The sequence below is a fragment of the Ipomoea triloba genome, chromosome 2 (assembly GCF_003576645.1).
Source record: "Ipomoea triloba cultivar NCNSP0323 chromosome 2, ASM357664v1".
Lineage (NCBI taxonomy): Eukaryota > Viridiplantae > Streptophyta > Magnoliopsida > Solanales > Convolvulaceae > Ipomoea > Ipomoea triloba.
This window is the reverse complement of record NC_044917.1, coordinates 22,372,706-22,397,251: the sequence shown is the minus strand read 5'-3', so window position 1 is coordinate 22,397,251 and position 24,546 is coordinate 22,372,706. Positions and strand designations below refer to the sequence as shown.

General features: G+C 40.8%; 1 protein-coding gene across 1 annotated transcript; it reads right to left on the bottom strand.

The window, feature by feature from the left end:
* Positions 1–1,984: 1,984 nt before the first annotated feature.
* On the bottom strand, positions 1,985–5,940 carry LOC116010025 (calnexin homolog). The gene is made up of 6 exons (XM_031249280.1): positions 5,724–5,940; positions 5,570–5,639; positions 3,344–4,467; positions 3,186–3,257; positions 2,975–3,094; positions 1,985–2,371 (listed from the first exon to the last, which is right to left on the bottom strand). The coding sequence occupies exons 1-6, from the start codon at positions 5,814–5,816 to the stop codon at positions 2,225–2,227; spliced, it is 1,626 nt and encodes a 541-aa protein (XP_031105140.1). The 5' UTR covers positions 5,817–5,940; the 3' UTR covers positions 1,985–2,224.
* Between the last annotated feature and the right edge of the window lie 18,606 nt (positions 5,941–24,546).

Below are 24,546 nucleotides of genomic sequence, written 5' to 3'. Positions count from 1 at the left end.
CACTACTATCCAACTTTGACAAGCCATCTTTTACAATCAAATTCAAAATATGAGCACAACAACGCACATGCATAAACTCTCCACCCAATATTAATGGATCATCTTTCCAACACTTCAACTTATTTTTCAAAATCCTAATTGCACTATCATTGGCAAATGCATTATCAACCGTGATAGTAAACAGTTTTTTAATACCCCAATCAATCAAACAATTCTCAAATTGTTCTACAATCGTCTCACCTTTATGATCAGAAATAGGCTTAAAACTAATAATCTTTCTATGCAACTGCCAACTTACATCAATATAATGTGCAGTGATAACCATATAACTAACAGTAGTAGCTGCAGTCCATATATCAGTAGTAAAAGACACTCTTGACTCACTAATCATGCTCTTCAATAAAGCTTTTTCTTTCAAGTAAAGTTCAACAACATCTCTTATGATTGTTCTTCTCGAAGGGATAATATATTTTGGACCAACAACACTACAAAACTGTTTAAACCCCAATCCATCCACAAAAGAAAAGTGCAATTCATCCAAAACAATCATTTTAATAGTTCTCCTTCTGCAATCATCTTGGTCAAATGCAATACACCTTTGATTATGGACTTTCAAGCTACTAGTGCCACTAGTTGTTGCACACTTGAATTGCTTTCTTCAATAATTACAAGTACATTTATCCTTGGTGTCCTTTAACCTTGTAAAGGGAGTTTTCCTCTTTTGTCCCACAGCCCCAACCAACTCTTCAATTGGCTCAGTTGTAAAATTTTGTTGACAAAATGAAGAACCATCCATCTATTTTAAATTTACAACCAAAAGAAAAAAAATAGATTCACTATCACATATTCACATTATTACGCAATGCTTAATACCCATCTACCATTAGTGAATTAGTGTATTGCATATTCATATTAGTACTTAATACAATAATTAAAAGTATTAGGCAGTAGCAGTACTGTAGTAGGCAGATAATATTATAAGGTTATTGATTATGGCAAATTCAGTACGCACTACACAGCGTCTCAGCCGCCCAACCATACGGCCATACCCATCTGCCACAGCCGCAGAAGGACGCCGCAGCTGCCCTCCATCACAGCCCACAGCCAACTATCGCATCCCTAACCTAACAATACTATAATAGGATACTTGGATTATAGAACAAAGAAGAAGACTCACCATGCGGCGATGGGGTCCGACTTTTTCAGAAATTCCGGCGAACCTGCGACGAAGACGGCTGCGACTCTGCGAGAATTTTGGCGAGGCTGCGTAATGCGTAGGGATAAGGGATTGAGCACTTGAGCCGGTAGGGAGTAGTACTGGAGTTTAGCCGTTTAGGAATTTAGGAAATCCGAATAATTAAAATAAGAAAACCACACTTTTAGTCTTTAAATTATTTTATTTTAAAAATTTAATTTCTATTAATTATAATTTGAATAAATTTAGTCTTAATTATATTACAGTACATTTTTAGTCTATGTTATTTTATAATTATCAATTTTGAGTAACTCTTAAATTAATTTTATCATTTAAAATTAATATTAGTGGTTAAAATTTCACTGGGCATTAAAATTTCACTCTCTCCACAAGTGAATATTAATTCTAAAAAAAGAAATAATAATTACATAATTACATATGTTAATAAAGTTTGACAATTTTGTAACACTAGAAGACAAAAAGTACAACATTTTGAATAATTGAGAGACTAAATTTATTTAAATTAACTAGATCAAATTTTTAAAAATAGAACATTTTAGAGATAAAAGTACTATTCCCTCAATCCCTTGGGACGGAAGAGTATTTTCCTTTAAAACAAATAAACATTTAATATATATAAATTATAAAAGAATTATTGTGAAAATAAATCAAATGATTTTCGGAATAGAAATCGCCCGGTTAAGTTAAACCGAACCAAAATGCACACCTTACAAAAGAGTGTTAACTTTCAAGTTTCTAGTAAAATGCAAGCTGCTCTCTCACTTTCTGTAAGCCAAATAATAATATCCGTTCATTAAATTAAATACTAGAAGAGAAGAAAATATCCGTTGCACAAATGTTCTATAGAGGCCAAAATTAAGCCGCCAATGATAAGCCAAACAGATTGAGTCTAATATACACTATCGTTTTGAAAACACACCTTGTAGAGTTGCTGAATCGCATACACGGAAAAAAACTACAATTTCAAAAATGTCAAAAAGATGTACTAGTGCTTTTCATCCCCTATTCCTAGTTAGCACGCCTAGTCCTCCGCCTAGCCGGTGCAGCGCCATCCTCGTTATGCTCTTCTTCCTTCTCTTCCTTCTCGTCAGACGCTCCTTGGCTGTTTGAACTCTCTGCAGCTTCGCTCTTCTTGGATTCTTCAACAGGTATAGCCTGCAGGCAAAACATATATGAATATAATTTAGGCAGGTCGTTGAAGGTTATTATACAAAATTAGCAATGTTGCAAAAATCCTGCCTAGGCTCCGATTAATCCCCGCCTAGGCACTAGGCGTTGGTCGACCGCCTAGCGTATGCCTAGGCGTTGGTCGACCGCCTAGCGTATCAAATTAAATGGTGGTCTAGGCGGCTGGCCGACTAGGCGACCGCCTAGACCGCCTAGGCCGCTTAGGCGCTGACCGCATAGGCGTCGACTAGACCGACTAAGCACCGACTAGGCCTTCTAGTCGGTTGATTAACGACTGTTCTTTTTTTTTAATGGGTTATTTCACTCAAAACAACATCGTTTTGAGCGAAATAATCTTAAATTGTACAAACTTTATTTTTTAAGTTAATATTTAATATTTTAGTATTAACTATTAAAGTATTATATAATTTATAATTATTAGTGTTTAAAAATTAAAAATAGTTAAATAAAATTTTAAAAAATAAAATAAAAAAATACACGGGCGCCTAGGCATTCCCGAGCTCCTAGGGAGCGTAGCGATTTTTTCAACCATGAAAATTAGACAAAAAGGATTTGGAAACGTATACTTACAGGTATTTGCTTCTTTCCGCCAAAGAGAAGCTTGATTAATATTGTAAGGACAACGATTATGACAGAGACGATTACTCCAATTGTGATGTTTGGTTGTTTCTCAGCCTTCTCAAGTAGATCCTGAGAGAGATGGGTAAGGCAATGTATCATGAGCAAGATGGCAAATGCAGAGAATATATAAGGAATGTAGAGTTGGAGTGCACTTGCTTACCAGTACTTTGCCCTTGTGTTCACCCAAGAAGGGGAGGTCGGCAATCTTATATAGCTGCTCGAATACCACTTTCTGCAAAATAATTGGAAATTTTTAAGTCATAATGAAATATGAAGTTAACAAGGAACAAAATGAGAAAATGCTATTAAAGAATTTACCTGGTAGCCTTTGAGGCCATCAGAATCTGTGTCTTCCTCGGCCTTCTGTTTCTCTTTCTCGACATCAAACTTAGGCTTCCATGCAGTCTGTCTATAAGATTCTGCAACTTTTTCATCAGTAGCTATGAGGACATTGTCAAACAAGATGCCATCTTGCATTGTCCAGATCTCAATTCCAACTGCGGCAATTGGCTCAAAGTTGGGTTTGTCAAGTTCAAAGTAATCAGGGTTTGGGATCTCTCTAGGCTTCCAAATGCCCTTGTAACTGGGGTTGTCAATGAGGGGAGCGTGCCATTTTCCCTTGTAAGCTGGGTTTTGCTTCATTGGTCTTTTCCACTCCCCGCAACCAGGGCCCTCAGAACACTTTGGGTTATCAACTTTGGGAGCCTCCCACTCACCATCCTCCTCATCATCCCAATCTTCAGGTTTTGTGGCCTCAGGGTCATCAATATCCTCAGGCTCATCATCCAACCATCCTTCAGGCTTCTCAGCATCCTCATCTGGAATTTCCATTGGTGCATCCTCATCCCAATCGTCTGGTTTCTTTGCATCTGGGTCTGGAATCTTTTCCCTCTCATCCCAGTCCTCAGGCTTCTTATCATCAGGATCAGGAATGGTCTTGGCTGGGATAAGAGGTGGCTCAAAGTCTTCAGAGGAGAGGAAGTTAGCCTTCTTTTTCTCTTCTCCATCAATCAAGATGGACAGTTCATTGTCAGGTTTCAATACAGCAGTGTAAACGTGGGTTAGTTTGTCAGAAGGTACAGAAGGTGGGTATTTAAGGTGGTGTTCAACATACTCCCCACTCTTTGGGTTCTTATGCTTCAAAATGAAATGAACTTTGTTAGTTGCTCCACATTTATCAGGCCCAAACATGATAGAATAGGGAGACTCATTGTCAAACTCCTTGGCCACCCACCCAGCATCCTGGGGGCGAAGATATTTTATATAAGCACCACCACATTCAAGACCATTCTGGAGGCGAACTTCATATTGGAGTACAACAGTTCCATCTTTGAGATTGACAACCTCATCAAGTTCCTTGACAATAGCATACTTTCTAGCCGGCTCACTCACAAGAAGGCCATAATCCTCATGCCCCTCACTCTTTGAATGTTTCCACACTCCTGGAATTGAGATACAATGTCATATCAATGTGAAAATTTGCCATTTCAAAACAACATAGATATTCTCATTGCTGCTCCAGGGAAGACACATTTCTCAAACAAAAATACATTTCAGTAAAAAGTTGAGAATGCTGTAATTAACACATCTAAACAAGTGCATTGGCATTAACTCTAGTTTTGAAACTACATGAATATCCAAATGGTACTAAAGGGTAAAAGCACATTACCAACACTAAAATGATGCACCTTAATACATTGTTAGAAAAACTCCAAATAACATATCTAAACAAGCACATTTCCATTGAACTCTACAGTTTTGGAACTTGTAAAGATTATTGTTGACACTCCAAGTAATTACAAATTTCTCTAATTTTTTTAATAATGTGAACATGGTAGGCATTGCAGTTTTGAAGACGGCAACCAAAACTCTAGGGATTATTCATTCTCAAATACTATCTGGAGATGTCTTGTGAAGTCCAAGAGCATTCCAACAAAGGATAGTAAATAAAGATAAAACACCAAAGCAGTACACTTGTAAACATCTATAATGCCTTGCAAAGCAAGGGGACTCAAGACCGAACCACTTGAACTGCTGCAGCACACTTAAAAGCTATTTAGTATTCCTCTAAAATGTTAGCCTCCCAACTCACAAGACAAGGCTAGTTAATCAGTAATCACTAAACATTTGTTTTAGAAGCAATTCAGATCCAAGAATGCCCATAATCAACTTTAACATCTCAAATGATTAGCTTCTATATTCAACTTGAATCTCCAGATTTCAAGTTCAATCAAATAACTAGCTACCCTAGTAAAGGCTCACATTAGTCCAGTAGTACTACATCAACTAACAGAACTACAACATGGCGACACGTAAATACTTGCAACGACATACCACTGAGATCAAAAAACTTTAAACTCAGGTTCATCTATACTTCAAATAAAACGACATAGGGTACATTAGCTACCATGATTATCCATGAAGAAGAAATGCAAGCTCAGCAATAAGTATAAATAAACAACAAAAATTCCGCTGAAGACCACGAAAATTAGAGCAACACATCACACATCCTGATGTCCACATAATAAGAAATAAAAACCTTACCTTTATAATCCTCTTTTTCAGACACTATCCATCTCCCCTCAAATGCATCTTCGAATGACTCATACAATTTCTACAGTAAGATAAATCCAAATCAACATCTCAAAAATCAAGATCCAAATTTATAACCGGAAATTTAAATATAAGTACGGCTTACCACATCAGAAGAAGCGGAGAGCTGAGAAAAGAAGCAGCCGATGACTAGTAGCAAGATGGACTGCGTCCAGATCTTCCGTTTCTTCTGTTCCATAACTGAAAACTGAACTGGAAAAAGTTGGAAAATTGAACAGAACTTCGAAGATCTGAGCGTCGAAGCTTTAAGGATCTATGGGAAAAGAAGAGTCCAGAAGCATGGAGAAATGGAGAGTGAGAAACTGAGAGGCGACCAGCTATTTCTCAGAGCGTATATAAAGAGATCTAGAGAAAAGAGCGTCGAGTTGTCTCGGCCAATGGTGTATCTTGACACGTGAAGTGGACCAATGGAATAGTGACACGTGGAGGTTACGACGTGAACGGACGTCGGATGTTGGTGATTTGGTGTAGTGGTATTGTCCACCTGTCCTGTCCCCGTTGGGCTGCTTAATGGGTTGAACGGTTTTCTCCCTTGGGTACGAAGCTGAGTTGTGGGCTGTTCACTTTTTTTATTTTTAAACCAGTTGTGGGCTGTTCTTAAAGTTCTATGAATCTATGGAATAGATGTGTTGTGGTGGAGCAATGAAGTTGCTGCTCATTGCCAATGCTTCTCTTCACCGTACTCGTAGTTTACTTTTACCCACTTTGGTCATTGAACAGACCCTTTACGAAGATAGCTAGGGTATTCATCGATATGGGAGGGTCTTATCACTAACAAATTTGGTTTATGGAATAAACCTTGAAGATAAACATATTGCATTGTTTGTTTTACTTTTTATTCTTTAAAGATAATATTCATTGAAATGAATTATTCCCTCTGCTGAGGTAATTGTCATTCTCAAAGACCAGGGATATTTAGCTTTTAACTTTTTATTTATTGTAATAACAAAAAAAAAAAATCAAATAAGTCATTGAACTTTAATTTACACAAAAGTGAAATTAAATTCCTTAACTTTAAAAAGATGCAATTAAACATTTGAATTTGTCATTTTGGTACATCTAAACTCAAATAGGCAGTTATCCACCTGAAATAACTGGTCACTAGAGTTTCAGTGACAATTCCGATGAAAAGTTCAACGATCCGCAACCGATCGCTAGTCCCCATTGCCATTGAAAGCCATCAGACTGATCACCTTCTCTCTGCTCCGCCCCTCCTCCTCCTCTTCTTCCTCTCCGTTGTCTCTGCTTTCGCAAATATCTCTGTGTGGTTCATCAACGCGGTGTAAGTTCTGGGAGGGTACTGGATGAGGTCACAGTGGAACGGGCCGAACCTCACATTGTTGGTGAAGATTGGTACGACCTGATTCATCGAAATTTGCGACTGCCATCACCTCCCTTTTCCACTTGCTTAGGTACTCGGCTAGGGTCTCCAAGCTTTTCTGCTTCAAATTACATAGGTCCGCGAACTGCTTTTTCTTCTGGATGCTACCCGCGGAATAGGATAGGAATTGCTTTGTGAGGGTAGCAAAGGTGGACATAGACCTCTTGGGTAGAGACCCGAACCAATCTTAGGCCTGCCCGTCCAAGGTCATGAAGAAGCCACGACGCATGATGGCATCGCTAGCCCCTGTCATCATCATGGCGGCCCGGTACCTTTTGAGATGGGCCCACGAATCTGCTACTCCCATGTATGCCTTGATCATTAGAAAACGAAAGTCCTTGGGAAGGGGTTCGTCCATGATCTCTTGGGTGAATGGGGTAGATAACACATCTTGGGGTTCTGGGGTCCCATCTTGCGCATCCACCTTCCTCTAGAGCTCATCCATCTGCCTCCGAGGCTGCTCTACCTCGTCACGATGGGAGCTCGGGGCTCAACCATTGGTTTCTCCTAACCCCTCGACCTGGGAAGCTTGCTCTCATAACGGATGGGCTCGGGACCCACGGCTCAGCGACCTTCTTGAGAATGACTCATCCGCTGGGGGTCCGTTCGCGGCTGGTCTTAATAGCCTGTCCTAGGCCGGCGTACGGGTGCCCAACCAAGCCAAGGTGGACTTGGATTGGGTTGGCTGCTCCCTACCCGGTTCTTGGCGTTCTTGTTGGTCCCGGTTGACATCCCTTTCTCCCCGCCTATTAGATGGTCAGGGTGAGTTGACCTCCCCTTCAACTTGAGTCCTTGGAGCTTAAGGATGCTCGGTACTTGGCTCACTTTGCTTCCTCAGGGGGGTCGGCGCTCCACGAGAGGTCTTAGGGCCGAGTTGGGAAGGGGGGGGGGGGTGCTCAAACGCCTCCTTGGAGGCTTTCTATGAGTTGGGTTAGCAAGGAAGCGGCTTGTTGGATCGCGACCACCCCTTCTTGGAAGCTGGGAGCTGGGGGTGTGGCGGGAGATGACCCGCTGTAACCCCTCGTCTATTCCGATAAGTTTATGGTTCGAAAAATATTTTTTCAGGCTATGACATTTATGAGATGATCTCTCGGTACTTCAGAAGGATTTTTTAAGTGAGACTAGTTATTAAAAAGCTGCGATCTACATACCGGTCACGAACCGTAAAATTTTTAAGGACGTATATACAGTTCGAATTTCCCTAGGAGATGGATTATTAAGCATGATACGATTAAGCGTGAACTTCCTACTCAGTTCAGTGGAAATTAGACGAACTGTAAGAGTGAAATTTATTACGAACCCCCGTACCACTATATTTCGCGAGATACCGGAAAATTCACAATTTTAGTGGTTAATGACGGGATTATTTTTAGAATAATTTTGGTATGAAAATTTTCCCGAATTAAGTTATATTCCTCCGAACTTTTATCTGATTTAACCCCAAACTGGCAAAATAAGTTCTACTCTTCAAGGATCTACCATGGGATTGTGACAAGTGTCACATTTATTTACCACATGGTAAATTCATTAATGAAGTGTCATAAGAGGTATGGGATGGTATACTTTTTTCTTAATCTTCAAGCCAACCTCCCATCATCATCTCTCTCTCACCTCCTATTTTCGAAAATCATAAGGAAAAGAAGAGGAAGGAAACCTCATTCTTCTACATTGTGATCAAGGACTCCATAGCTTTCTCTCCAACTCAAGTGCTCTATTATAGGTAAAAACTTTGGTTTTGTTCGGTTAAATCCTTCCTAGACCTTAAGTTTAAACTAAAGGTTCATGAAAATGGTGTTATTATGGTGATTTTGTTTAGGATCTTCGGTGAAAAGTTTGGAGGAGAAGATCACCATCTTTCTACGGTCTTAAAAAAATTTACTTGGGAGGTAAGGAATCCCTTAAGTTGGTTTAGTCACTTGGAAATGAACAAATGCTAGTAAATTATGTGACTAGGAATTTTATGTGAAAATCATGTGTTAAACTTGTGGATCTACTAGTTGGCTCAAGAAACTACACCTTGATTTTTGGTAATTTTTGTATACATGTTCATGGCTAATTTATGCATGTATATGTTGTGTTTATGTCCATATAGGCTTATACTTGTGAAAATAGTGGAAAAACGGGACGTTACAACCCTGTTTTTTGCTGCCCGAAGTTGGCAGAATCGGGTGGACGCGGCCTTGGACGCGCGTCCAACGTGCGTCCATCGGCGCCCAGAGTCTCGGCATCACGGCCGAAAGGCCGGACGCCACCACGGACAGCGCGTCCGTGGCGCCCAGCTTTTCGGCGTCATTTGCCGAACCAGTGGACGCAGCCTGGACGCACGCGTCTGCCGTGCGTCCGTCGCTGCGGACAACCGCGAGTTTTCGCGACGCGGTTCCGTTTCCGACCAAACCTTCTTCCGATGTTTTTACTCCCGAATGTTATGATGTTTGGTAGGCCTACGGGCAACCGAGTCTTTCTTTTGAAAGCTCAAATATTATTTTGTAAATTATGTTCATTAATTTGGGGAAGAGTTGTGTTTTAAGAAACAAGTGTGACCCTTGTCACTTGGATTTTCATGGTGAAAAGTCATTGACAATTATGCGTATCTTGGAAACATATTTGGATAAGAATGATCGTTTGTGTCATCACGTGAATATACTAATTAAACCCAAGGACAGAAAGAATGTTTTGAAAACCTTAGTTTCTGGATAATGTTAGTGAGATGTTTGACTTTACGGGAGGCCTGCGGGAGCCGTGACCCGAAAGTTATTGAAATGTTTGACTTCTTGGGAGGCTTGCGAGCCGGGGCCCGGAAGTTATTGAGATGTTTGACTTTGTGGGAGGCTTGTGAGCCGGGGCCCGGAAGTTATTGAGATGTTTGACTTTGTGGGAGGCTTGTGAGCCGTGGCCCGAAAGTTATTGAGATGTTTGACTTTACGGGAGGCCTGCGGGAGCCGTGGCCCGAAAGTTATTGAAATGTTTGACTTCTTGGGAGGCTTGCGAGCCGGGGCCCGGAAGTTATTGAGATGTTTGACTTTGTGGGAGGCTTGTGAGCCGTGGCCCGAAAGTTATTGAGATGTTTGACTTTACGGGAGGCTTGCGGGAGCCGTGACCCGAAAGTTATTGAAATGTTTGACTTCTGCGGGAGCCGTGACCCGAAAGTTATTGAAATGTTTGACTTCTTGGGAGGCTTGCGCCCGAAAGTTATTGAAATGTTTGACTTCTTGGGAGGCTTGCGAGCCGGGGCCCGGAAGTTATTGAGATGTTTGACTTTGCGGGAGGCTTGTGAGCCGGGGCCCCAAAGTTATTGAGATGTTTGACTTCACGGGAGGCCTGCGGGTGCCGTGGCCCGGAAGTTATTGAGATGTTTGACTTTGCGGGAGGCTTGTGAGCTGGGGCCCCAAAGTTATTGAGATGTTTGACTTCGCGGGAGGCTTGTGAGCCGGGGCCCCAAAGTTATTGAGATGTTTGACCTGCGGGAAGCATGAGTGCCGCGGCCCGAGGTTCTTGAAAACATTCTAAGATTACCATACACTTATCCAGGGGGAAACTAAGTAAAATTTTACTAACTATGAAAATCTAGTTACTCCGTAACTAGATTGAAGAATAAAATGTCACGAGTCCTGAACAGTAAAGCGTGTGTGTGGTTGAACTCACTATTTGAGTTAAATGATGGAAAATTCTTGAAAATGAAAAGTACTATATGCTGAGGCAACTCGTATACTGTACTATACTTTCTTTTGTTGATAATCTGGTTGCAGGTAGATTGCAATTGATGGGTAAAGTTTACGGTTTCTGAGTATTATGTTGTTTTTGAAACCTTTGTTTACTTTGAGTGACAATGGATTTCCTTACTTAGCCGTCGCGCTAACTACACTTCGATGTGTTTACAGATGTTGTCTAGTGTGGGCTCCTGAAGCCCGATGAGCTCTGAATAGGATGGAAGTCGAGGTTGAGGACTACTCTATCCTAGAATAGACACCCTAGAAGAATTATTTCCATATGTATTAAGTTGGAATATTGATGTGGTTATTGATGTTGTAAGTTTAGCCTTAGCGTTTGGGTATAGGAGAGATACCTAAGCGTGGCGGTAACACCTAGTTTTCTACTGGTTAGGTGCTTCCGCAATGTATTATTAGGGATTTTGCAATAAATCCGAGGTGTGAAAATTGGGGTGTTACACCCGCCATGGCGGTTGTTAGTGAGTTAATCCCTTAGGTCCCCTGCTGATCTTATCGGTCCGATTTGTCAGCTAGCGGTCATAATAAAGACAATGAATATATGTTGCGGAAACAATTTTTGTATTAATAACAGTGTTGTAGGAAGATTACAAGTGAATGTAATACTTAGACATGAAAGAGATATCCTAATCAAGACAATAATGAACTTTTTTATAGTAAAACTTCTTCCTAACCGCCCCCATGAGAATAGGGTGGGCGGTTGGATCTCGTTGACCGAGTCCACACGTGTAGCGTGCAAGGTGGGCACCGCGGCCAGGGCTACGCCTCGCCGAGGCTACCCTGAGGCCACCTCTCACTAAGGACACCTCCCATCGAGGCCGCCTCTTGCTGAGGTCGTCCTAGGCTGAGGCCACCCTGGGATGGGGGGCACCCTTAGTCCAGGTCGCCTCCACTTCTCCCCGGGTCGGGTCCATCTTCAATGTATCTATCAATGGTAGTACTTTCTAAAACAGTTTTTCCTATTTTGTATATGTTGATCCCGATTAGGTGGTGAATGGACTTTTCTAGCAAATTTAAAATTATAACACTTCATAAAAAAAAACTCAAAGTAAATTAGATTAATGAAAATCTAACTTAGAGTGCACAACGAAATAAATATATGTAAAGTGTTATATTCAAAAATAAAGTGTTAGAAAGCAATCCATGCAATATAATATAAATGTGCGTAAGGTGTGTAAGAGATCATATATTATGTATGCAGATCAAGATGTACGTAAGAACAATAAGTAAATGAGAGAGAGAGAGAGAGAGGGAGAGATTTTATAGTGGTTCGAAGCTGGTGTAATCCTTCTACTCAACTCTTTTCCTTTCACTCCAAGGAAGAATTCACTATCTTCAATCACTCAGATACATTTGTGAACCACGAGTGTCTTGCACAAAGCTACATTCTTCTACAACCACGAGTATCTCACACAAAGCTATACTCCTACACCAATGAGTGTCTCACACAAAGCTACACACCCTAGGGTTTTCACAAGCTCCCCTTGTTACTTTTCCCTCTTTCTACACCTAGTAGAGATTTTGTTTTCAAGAAAATCCAAATTTTATTTTCTCTCCAACTCTCAGAGACTTTCAAGAATTAGTCTCTTTTACTATATTTTTCTATGAAGTATTAAAACTTGAAGATTTATTACTTGTGTTGCTCTAGATTTCTTTGTTGAGAATTGCTCGTCCTGTTCTTCAAGTCTTCATGCCCTTTTTATAGATGGTAAAATATATCCATTGGAGCGGGATAATTTGATTTTTGAATTCTTGGAACTTGTAGTCTGATAAGTTGGCAAGTTGATCTTCTATTTTGGCTTTATTTTCAAGTTGTTTATGACTGTTTGATCTCCTTTGTCAACTTGATTTTTCAATTGCTTCTTATTGATTGAAATTTCTCATTGCAACTTGATTTTCCAATTGCTTCTGACAGATTGGAATTTCTCCTTACAACTTGATCTGTATCTTTAGGCCCTGTCGACTTTATAGTTCCTTTCACATTTGGCATGTATTCTTTAGTAATTTTCATAGGGAAAATTCTTGAGTTTTAGCAGATAACCTTTCTCGTATTCTTCGTTGCATTTCTTTAGGTTGTATTTTATTCTCCCTGGACTACTTCTTAACTTGATCCTCACAAATTTTGTTAAGCTCTTGTTTGAAACTTGAAATCACTCAAACTCTAGATTGAGTTTAGATCCTCATATAATCTTCTCTTGTGTATTCTTTCTGAGATCTTTAATTATTAAATTAATAATTTATTTATATGACATAATTTAATATAATAATTTATAATATTGTTAATTCAATAATAAAGTTAATGTTTTAATAATAAAATAATTTATAATATTTTTAATTCAATAATAAAAATAATGGTAGTAATGTGAGTTGAATTCATAACCATTGAATTAAAAAAACACAACATTAAATTTAATTATTAAATATAATTTATTTATATGACATAATTTAATATAATAATTTATAATATTGTTAATTCAATAATAAAGTTAATTTTTTAATAATAAAATAATTTATAATATTTTTAATTCAATAATAAAAAATGGTAGTAATGTGAGTTGAATTCATAACCATTGAATTAAAAAAACACAACATTAAATTTAATTATTAAATTAATAATTTATTTATATGACATAATTTAATATAATAATTTATAATATTGTTAATTCAATAATAAAGTTAATTTTTTAATAATAAAATAATTTATAATATTTTTAATTCAATAATAAAAAATGGTAGTAATGTGAGTTGAATTCATAACCATTGAATTAAAAAAACACAACATTAAATTTAATTATTAAATTAATAATTTATTTATATGACATAATTTAATATAATAATTTATAATATTGTTAATTCAATAATAAAAAATGGTAGTAATGTGAGTTGAATTCATAACCATTGAATTAAAAAAACACAACATTAAATTTAATTATTAAATTAATAATTTATTTATATGACATAATTTAATATAATAATTTATAATATTGTTAATTCAATAATAAAGTTAATGTTTTAATAATAAAATAATTTATAATATTTTTAATTCAATAATAAAATATGGTATTAATGTGAATTGAATTCATAACCATTGAATTAAAAAAACACAACATTAAATTTAACATATCATAAATAAAAAAAAATACACGAGTCCTACTATGATTTTTTTTTTTTTGGAATAAGGTGCAAATTGGCCACTGAACCTAACCTGAAAATGCAAGTAGGCAACTGAACCAAAAAAAAGTGCATTTAGGCCATTGAACAATCCAAATGCATGCAATTTAACTAGCTACCAAGTTACCATCCATTTCATCAGGTAACCTGCTTACGTGGACAGTGAGTTGACATTTTAAAATAATTTTTAATAATTTAATTTTAAAATAAATTTAAAAAAAACGTCGGCGCCATCGCCCACGTAAATTAATATAATTTTTTATTTATCTTTTTAAAATTTTTAATAATATAATCTTTAAATTTTAATTTTTAAATTTTTTTTTAAAATTTTAATGATATATGTTTAAAATTTTTTAATAATATAATTTTTTTAATTTTAATTTTTAAATTTTTTAATAATATTAAATTTTTTAATTTAAAAAATGTTAAATTTAATTTTTAAATTATATTATTAAATATTATTTAAAAATGCCAACTCACCGTCCACGTAAGCAGGTTACCTGATGAAATGGATGGTAACCTGCTATCAGGTGAAATTGCATGCATTTGGAGTGTTCAGTGGTCTAATTGCATTTTTTTTGTTCAATGGCCTAATTGCATTTTCAGGTTACGTGCAGTGGCCAATTTGCACCTTATATCCTTTTTTTTATTGACAATTTCCTCAACTACGATAATGCCTCCCATAGTCCATTTCATTTTGAAACCTACTCCTTTGTTGTTGTCCTCTATGACTTTTGCAACACGCATTTGAAGGTGGTAGGGTAATTACCCTATTGTTCTAATGATGCTTTTCGGATGTAACTAGATAGAGGTCACCTGCATAACATGTTCTATAATAGTTTAAAGTAAACGTTGAAAGCACAAAGAAGTCTGAGACATTTCTCCTGAAATGGCATGCTACTAAAACGTGTGCGCAAGGCAAGCTGTCTACCGCCCATTCACCGCATGTGCATGTCTTCTGCTCCAAATTAAGTTCATGAAATCTAACATTTGGCCGAGAAATGCACGGTTTATCAAGAGTAACCTCGTAAAGGCCAATATGGTGATTATATGACTTAATGATGGCAGTGTACTTGAATTGTTTCCTTGCTGACATCTCTTTAGAAATATTCTTTGGCCAACGCAAGATGGCTTGTAGCATTAACTCTGTGGCAGTGCGCCTGTTCAAAAACATAGCAACTAACTTGTTCAACGTTAGTTGAGCTATAGCAGTTACATGCAACGTTTGACAACTATTTAATATATTGTTAAACGATTCTAAGCTATTGGTAGTCATAATGCCAAATCTCTAACCACCGTCGTAAGACAATGCCCATGATTGCTTCGGGATTTCGGACAAGTATTCGTACGCTTGGGGCCATTGATCCTCTATGACTCTCATTGCCTTCTAGTAATCCAATCTTGTTACCATAACACTCGCAAATAGAAGCCACACTAGCTAGGTTTGCTTACTCCTACTGAAAATATGTCTTTATTTAATTATTTAATTATCTTGGTGATTAGAGGTAGTGTTCTATTATAGAAATAGTTTGGTTTTTTTTGGACAATAGCTAATATATTAATCAGAGGTAGCAATCTTTACAATAAAGATCGATGAAATGGTAAGCAATTTCTTACAGTCAGACATATAAACAATTTTCCTAACTAAGCTACAGAAAACTTGATTCGTAGACTATTTTGTTAAACCCTAAGCCCGTTTATAGATAAGCCCATTAGGGTTTCCTCTATTTTGTATAAGTAGTGGTAGTCTGTACAGTTCTAGATACAGAGAAATAAATGAATATACCTTTTTCTCTCACACTTTTACATGGTATCAGAGCCTAAACCCTAAAACTCCTTTTTTTTCCCTTTCCCGCTGCTGCCACCGGAGCTCCACTGCGTCGCCGCGACTGCCCATTATTCCCAAGATTTCCCTGTGGTTTTTCGTCCAAAATAACACCACAGGACATCTTGGAACATCGTCACGAGCCTAGGGAGGGAGTCCGGTCTCCACCCACCGCCGCACGTGCCGCCACGCGCCACCGCCGCCGCCGGGAAGGTCAAGGGTTTTTTGGCCAGATCTCCTTCCTCTGGTGTCCGATCGAGTCGCCGTCGCCACCATCGGACTCACCTTGAAGAGACGAACCAGCCAGTACCGGTCGTTTCTCCGACCGCCGTCGCCGGTTGCCAGTCGCTGCCGTCCGCCGTCGTGATTTTTCGACGAGCCTCAAAACAGTGTATTCCCTCCTTCCTTTTGTTTATTATGGCATCCTCTACAACTTCCTTTACCTCCTACCCTATTATTACCGTTGACAAGTTGGTTGGGGGTGAGAATTATGCATCATGGGCTGCGTCTGTTAAACTGTGGTTCAAGGGGCAAGGTGTGTCTGCACATTTAGATGTGAAAAGTGTGGATGATAAAGAAAAGAAGGATGAATGGGAGAGGATTGATGCCTTACTGTGTAACATTTTATGGCAGTCCATCGACCCTAAGCTCCATAATATTTATAAGGCATATGAGACATGTTATGAGGTTTGGAATAAAGCGAATAATTTATACACCAACGATGTTCAGGGTCTTTATTCACTAGTCACGAACATCGCAAATGTCCTTAATCATCGTGGAGCTACTGATTTGAGAATGTCTGAGTACTTAGGTCAGATTGAAGCTATACAACAGGAGTACCATAATCTTATGTCCCATAAGAAGGATGTTGATGAACACATTAAGCAGTATGACAAGTTCTTTATGGTGCTTGCCCTAGCTGGCCTTCGTCCTGACCTTACACATGTTCGTGATCAGATTTTGGCCAGTCCTACTGTACCCACTTTTGATGAGACCGCTGCTAGACTGCTCAGAGTTGCATCTGCTCCTCCTATTGAGCCCATTGGAGATTCTTCTATTTTAGTCTCTCGAACAGCAGAGAAGGAGTTATCTGGACATACCAGTAACAATGGTGGTCATCGTGGTGTCCGTAGATGCGAGTACTGTAACAAGGTGGGGCACACCAAGGATCGCTGCTGGAAGCTGCATGGCAAGCCCTCATGTTCTGTCAATATGGTGTAGACCACTGGTTCAGAGACTCAGGCACACAATAGTTTCGCCCCAAATGACTATGAAGAGTACCTCCGGTTCAAAGCCTCCCAAGAAGCCACTACCACATCTTCCTCCAACCCTGGTACCTCCTCCCTTGTTTGTCTATCTCATTCCAGTACTCCTAATACTTGGATACTGGATTCAGGTGCCTCAGATCATATTTCTGGTAATGTCTCACTTATGTCTAATGTTTCTCAGTCCAATGCTTTACCCATGATTACTTTAGCAAATGGTCATCAAACTCCAACTGTTGGTGTTGGCCAGGCTTCACCTATTCCCTCTTTCCCTTTAGAGTCTGTGTTATATGTGCCCAATAGTCCTTTCAACCTTATTTCTGTGAGTAAAATCACTCGTACCCTTAACTGCTCTATAACCTTTTGTGCTGATTCGGTTGTTGTGCAGGATCACAGTACGGGGAATGTGATTGGCATAGGGCTTGAGTCATAGGGTCTTTATTACATGCGAGGGGGTGTTGCTGCCAGTGCATCCACAGATTCACCTTTGCTTATCCATAGTCGTCTTGGTCATCCGAGTCCATCCAAACTTCAACAGATGGTTTCGGGTATCTCTGTTGAGTCATTAGATTGCGAGTCGTGTCATCTTGGAAAACAATCCCGTAAGTCTTTTCCGAGAAGAGTCAATAATCGGGCTGTGTCTCTCTTTGATTTAGTGCATACAGATATTTGGGGTCCTTACCAAGTCAATTCTACCTTAGGTTTCCATTATTTTGTAACTTTTATTGATGATTATTCATGATGTACTTGGGTTTTTCTAATGAGAAATCGTTCTGAGTTGTTTAATATCTTTCAAAATTTCTACAATGAAATACAAACCCAATTTGGTACTCCCATCCGTGTTTTACGTAGTGACAATGCCAAAGAGTATCTCTCTGCTCCTTTCCAAACCTTTATGCAATCTCGGGGTATGTTACACCAAAAGTCCTGTGTTTACACACCTCAGCAGAATGGGGTTGCTGAGAGGAAAAATAGGCATCTGGTAGAAATTGCTCGTATTATGATCTTGCATTATCATGTTCCCTCTCATTTTTGGGCTGATGCTATCCTTACTGCATGTTATTTGATCAATCGCATGCCATCCTTTGTTTTAAACAACCTTACCCCATATTCCATTGTATATCCTTCTGTTGATCTTTTTCCTCTTCCTCCTCGGGTTTTTGGGTGTGTTTGTTTTGTCCATGACATGACACCAAGGCGGTCAAAGATGGATCCTAAAGCTGTTAAGTGTGTGTTTTTGGGGTATTCCAGGCTACAAAAGGGTTATAGATGTTATTCTCCGTCACTCAAACGACACTTTGTGTCTGGCGATGTCACCTTTATTGAGACATCCCCTTTCTTCCAGCCTTCTCCAAAAGACACCGGTTGAGAAGTCCTTCATATTCCTTACCTTCATCCTCCAGCTGCTCCTCCAGCTGCCCAATTTACTGATCCTCCACCTAATCCTCCAGCTACTCCTAACCCCCCACTTCAGGTTTATCATCGCCGTCCTCGCACTACACCTGCTGAGACTCCTGTTGACTCACCCAGGCCATCTAATCCTCCTGCTACGGTTCTACCACTTCCACTGGAGTCTGTCACTGATCCCACTGAGGCATCCACTGATCTTCGTAGAGGTACACGTTCTACTCGTAATCCTCATCCCATATATACTTTCTTAAGTTACCATCGTGTGTCTTTCCCATACTATGCCTTCCTTTCTCATCTGTCTTCTATGCCTATACTCAAGACTACTAGTGAGGCTCTCTCGGATCCAGGTTGGTGCCAAGCCATGTTGACAGAAATGGAGGCTCTTCAATCAAGTGGTACATGAGAGTTGGTCCCTCTCCCTGTGGGTAAGACTGTTGTTTGGTGTAGATGGATTTATACTGTGAAGGTGGGTCCTGATGGTAAGATTGATCGCCTTAAAGCAAGGCTGGTGGCTAAAGGCTACACCCAGATTTTTGGTTTGGATTATACTGATACTTTTTCTCTTGTAGCTAAAATTGCATCAGTCCGCTTGTTGTTGTCTCTGGCTGCCATTAATCATTGGGACCTACGCTTGTTGTTGTCTCTGGCTGCCATTAATCATTGGGACCTACACCAGTTGGATTCTCTGGCTGCCATTAATCATTGGGACCTACACCAGTTGGATATCAAGAATGCTTTCCTACATGGCGACCTTAACCAGTTGGATATCAAGAATGCTTTCCTACATGGCGACCTTAAAGAGGAAGTTTATATGGAGCAACCACCTGGGTTTGTTGCTCAGGGGGAGTCTTCGAGCTTGGTTTGTAAGCTTCGCCGCTCTTTGTATGGTTTAAAGCAGTCTCCACGAGCTTGGTTTGGGAGATTTAGCACAGTGGTGTGTGAGTTTGGTATGGTTCGGAGTGAAGTTGACCATTCTGTGTTCTATCGCCATTCTAGTGGGAAATGCATATATCTTGTTGTGTATGTAGATGACATTGTTATTACAGGAAGTGATCAAGAAGGCATATCCAAGCGGAAAGAATATCTCTTCAGTCGATTCTAGACTAAGGACTTGGGCAAGCTGAAATATTTCCTTGGTATTGAAGTAGCTCAGTCTCACAGTGGTATAGTTATCTCTCAAAGGAAGTATGCCTTGGATATTCTAGAAGAAACTGGTTTGTTGGATTGTAGACCTGTGGATAATCCAATGGATCCAAATGTTAATCTTCTACCAGGACAGGGGGATCCATTTCTTGACCGAGAGAGATACACGAGACTAATCAGGAAATTGAATTATCTCACAATCACTCGACCAGATATTTCCTTTGCAGTCAGTGTATTAAGCCAGTTCCTTGAAAGTCCTTGTGATACTCATTGGGATGCTGCTATTCGGGTTCTGAGGTACATCAAAAGAGCCCCAGGACAAGGTTTACTGTATGAAGATAGAGGACATGCTCAAGTTGTGGGATATTCTGATGCAGATTGGGCTGGTTGTCCTTTTGACAGGCGATCTACCTCAGGTTACTGTGTACTCATTGGTGGTAATCTTATATCTTGGAAGAGTAAGAAACAAGATGTTGTTGCCAGATCCAGTGCTGAAGTTGAATACCTTGCTATGGCTCTTGTCACATGTGAGTTGATATGGCTGAAGCATTTACTTCAAGAGTTACAGTGTGGTCAAGTAGCTCAAATGACATTAATATGTGACAACCAAGCAGCTCTTCATATTGCCTCAAATCTAGTCTTTCATGAGAGGACCAAACATATTGAGGTTGACTGCCACTTTATCAGGGAGAAAATTGTGTCTGGAGTATCAAGACTAGCTTTGTCAACTCTGCAGATCAGTTGGCTGATATCCTAACAAAGTCTCTTAGAGCTCCTAGAGTTGGGCATATTTGTAACAAGCTTGGAGCATATGATCTATACTCTCCAGCTTGAGGGGGAGTGTTAAACCCTAAGCCCGTTTATAGATAAGCCTATTAGGGTTTCCTCTATTTTGTATAAGTAGTGGTAGTCTGTACAGTTCTAGATACAGAGAAATAAATGAATATACCTTTTTCTCTCACACTTTTACATATTTCACAAATTGGAAGCTTTCCTTGAAGGAACTAGCTACTCCGTGAGATTAATTAATGATCTGACCAAACATAGGCAAGATAAGTTGAACAGTCTTGCATACTGTTAGACTGAGTATTATCTGTTAGTATAGTCTCCTAGTCTTTAGCCTATTATGTAGAGTAGGATTACTGTGTTATTATCTGTAAACTGTTCCTGGTGTAATTTACAGTTAATTCAATTACTCTCATTTGGTATCAGATTAGTGATAGGTTATTTTCCCCCCTTTTCTCTCCTCCCTTCACGATGGCAGCTAACGATTCTAAGCGTACCATCTCTGTGGCTGCTGTCACCACCCAAAACTCCCTCCACCCCTAACGACACACAACTACTTATTCTGGGGTACCCAGCTTGTGCCATTACTCAAAGAACAACGGCTGATGGGATACGTTAACGACACCACGCCATGTCCACCAGCGACGCTCGTCGTTGCATCCGCCACCACTAGGAGCTCGACCAATGAGGCTTCGTCCGCCCCCGCTAACGCCGGCTAAGTTCAACAAGATCAGTCCATCTTGTTGATGTTGGTCGCGTCTCTCTTCGAGGAGGTCATGTACCTCGCCGTCGACGATCCACGGCGAGAAAGGTCTATAGTCCATTGAAGCGGCCCTAAGCTCCTCCACTCGTGCCCGTTGCCTGAACCTACTCGCCCAGTTCTAGTCGCTCCGACAAGGCGACTCCACGCCGGCGGAATACCTCGGACGTGCCCAACTCCTCGTTGAAGACTTAGCCTTGGCGGGTCATTCGGTCTCCCTCGACGAGCAAAACCTCTACGTGTTTAGAGGGCTCCGGCCAGAGTTCAGGGCCATGGCGGCGTCCCTCATCGTCTCAGGTAATCCGGACTCGATTCGTCAGTTGTTCGACTGCTTATAGGCCCAACAGTTCATCTACTCGGATGATTTTGCGACTGGGGTTCTTGTGCTATCCTCTAGAGCTCCGACAGTCATGGTGGCTAACCGTTCTCGGAGGCAGAACGATGAAGGAGGTGGTCGTTAGCAGCGTGGTGGTAGCCGCAGCAACCATTGGTAGTCACGTGGTGGCGGTCGCGGAGGCGGACAGGGTCGTGGCCGCGGTGGCTCTCTCCATTGTCAAATATGTCGCTCGCACGGCTACACGACCGTATATTGTTACCGACGATATTCGGATCAGCCACCAGCACAGGCCAATGTGGCGGTCACCGGCAACGGCGGTGCCTAGTCGGAGGTCTCAACATGGTTTCCAGACACGGGGGCATCGTCACACGCGACTCTTGATCCGGCGATGATGACGCATTCCAAAGAATATTTAGGCGGTGATGTCTTCTAGGTTCGTAACGACATAGGTTTGGGTATTTCTCGTATTGGATTTACTTCGATTCCCTCGATTACTAAGTCCTTAAGAATGAACAATATACTGCATGTGCCTCAACTATCTGCGTCACTATTATCAGTTAACCGTTTTACAGTTGATAATAAAGTTCTCTTCGAATTTCATCCCGAGTTTTTTGTTGTAAAGGACTGCATCACCAAGGAGGTGCTCCTTAGAGGTTCTAGTTCGGGTGGTCTGTACACACTTCCGGTTCCCTGGGCGCATTCGGCTTATCTAACCGCTCGGGCTTCTTCCGCTGTGTCGCATCGTCGTCTAGGCCACCCACATGCTCGTGCTCTCCAGCGTGTCCTCCAGTCCTGTCTCGTGGTTTCACAAAAATCGAGTTCACCCGGTCTGTGTTCGGCGTGCCAACTAGGAAAGTCATCTTGTTTCCCGCTAGATAGAATAAAAACATCTAGCTCTAATGTTTTTGATTTAGTATATTCAGACATTTGGGGTCCTACACCCATTATTTCTTCTGATGGTTTTCGATATTTTGTGTTGTTTGTCCATGACCATAGTAATTTTTGTTGGTTTTATCCGTTGCGTGTAAAATCTGATATATACAAAGCCTTTTGATGTTTTCTAGGCCATGGTAGAACGTTTATTTTCACGTTTTATCAAGGAAATTCAGACTGATTTAGGGGGCGAATACCGCCATTTACAAACTTTATTTAAGTCCCTAGGGATTGTGCACAGATAGTCATGTGCCTATTCCCACGAACAAAACAGCCGAGTAGAACGCTGGAATCGACACATAGTTGAAATCGGGCTTGCTCTACTCGCTGAGGGGTCAGTTCCTTTAAAACATTGGGATTCAACTTTTGAAACAGCCACGTAATTATAGGCTGTTTAAAACACTGTCTACCATCTTCAGTGTTACAGTTTGACACTCCTTTCTATAGGCTGTTTAAAACACCACCTACATACACGTTACTCCGGGTCTTCGGGTGCCTTTGTTTTCCGTACCTACGACTGTATAACCGTCACAAAATAGAGTTTTGGTCAGCCCCATGTGTATTCCTAAGCTATCCTACGTCTTTCCGAGGGTATCGTTGTTTAAATTTAAATACCCGGAAAACCTTTATCTGTCGTCATGTCCGTTTTGACGAGACGGTCTTTCCTTTTGCTACTTCTTTGTAGGAACCAGTACAGCCTGTGGGGTTAACTAAGCCTTGGGGTTCAAGTCTAGTGATCCCAGTCCTTGCACCATCAGCTCCGGTTTCTCCCATGTCAACACATGCATCGGTTATTGCTACTGTAACAAGACCCACCAAGCACCGCGCTGCGGTTGAGCCACAGCCTCGGGGTCACAATATGCGCTTACGTCATATGACTAAAGGCACAAATGGACCATTCCATGCACTGACGGCGGCTACAGAAACTCCTGACCCCACATGTTACACACAAGCCATTAGCCATCCATAGTGGCGAGAAGCCATGGATCAGGAATTCAATGCCCTGCTACACAATAGCACATGGAGTCTTGTTCCACCGAAACCTGGCATGAACATTATTGGGTGCAAGTGGGTGTATAGGACCAAACGGAAGGCAGATGGGATTTTTGAGCGCTACAAGGCACATCTAGTAGCAAAGGGGTTCAACCAGGTAGCTGACGAGGACTTCTTTGACACATTCAGTCCCATTGTCGAATCGACAACAGTCCGACTACTATTTTCCTTTGCGGTTTCACGGGGATGGACTCTCAACTTGATGTCCACAACGCATTTTTGAACGGACACTTAGCTGAAACCGTGTTTATGAGGCAACCACTCGATTACGAGGATCCGGGTCACCCTGATCAGGTGTGCCATTTGCAGCGCTCCCTGTATGGTCTCAAACAAGCTCCCCGAGCATGGTTCAAGAGACTGCATGATTTTTTACTTAGCACAGGTTTCTCGGCTTCAAAAACCGATGCATCACTTTTTCACTACTCAACCGGCTCTTCCAAGGTGTTTTTGCTTGTCTACGTTGACGACATTATTATGATGGGGAATGATCCTGCGCTGATTGACACCCTGTTGTAACGTCTGTCCACCGCTTTTAAGATACAGGATCTAGGGGCTCCGGGTTTCTTCCTCGGTATTGAAACAATTACAGCTCACGGAGGTTTGATTTTGTCACAACGCCGCTATATGGGTGACTTGTTAAAGCGAGCTGGAATGACTGACTGTATGCCTCTTACAACGCCCGCATCCGTCACACAGGCAGTCACACCGACCGATGATGTCTTTGACAATCCGACACAATATAGATGATTGGTGGGGGCTCCCTAGTATTTGACTATAACACGCCCGGACCTATCTTATTCGGTGAATCACTTGTGCCAGTTTATGCATGCACCTACGGTTGAGCATTGGCGTCTTCTGAAACGGGTCTTACGATATGTTAAGGGCACGATGGACTACGGACTCCGCATGACCACGTCCCTCTCGGCTGATATTCACGCGTTCTCAGACTTAGATTGGGCCAGGTGTCCGACTGATCGCAAGTCTACAAGCGGGTATGTAGTCTTTCACGGTTCCAACCTGGTGTCGTGGGTGTCACGCAAGCAGCGCACGGTGGCTCGCTCCTCGACCGAGGCTGAGTATAAAGGGCTGGCTGACGTATCTGCGGAGGTTACATGGGTT

Excerpts from the sequence above, each read along its gene's own strand:
- LOC116010025 (XM_031249280.1), bottom strand. The coding sequence starts at position 5,816 with ATGGAACAGAAGAAACGGAAGATCTGGACGCAGTCCATCTTGCTACTA. Across the intron at positions 3,258-3,343 it reads ATGGCCTCAAAGGCTACCAG|AAAGTGGTATTCGAGCAGCT; the intron begins GTAAATTCTTTA and ends ATTATTTTGCAG. Across the intron at positions 2,372-2,974 it reads GCGGAAAGAAGCAAATACCT|GCTATACCTGTTGAAGAATC; the intron begins GTAAGTATACGT and ends TTTTGCCTGCAG.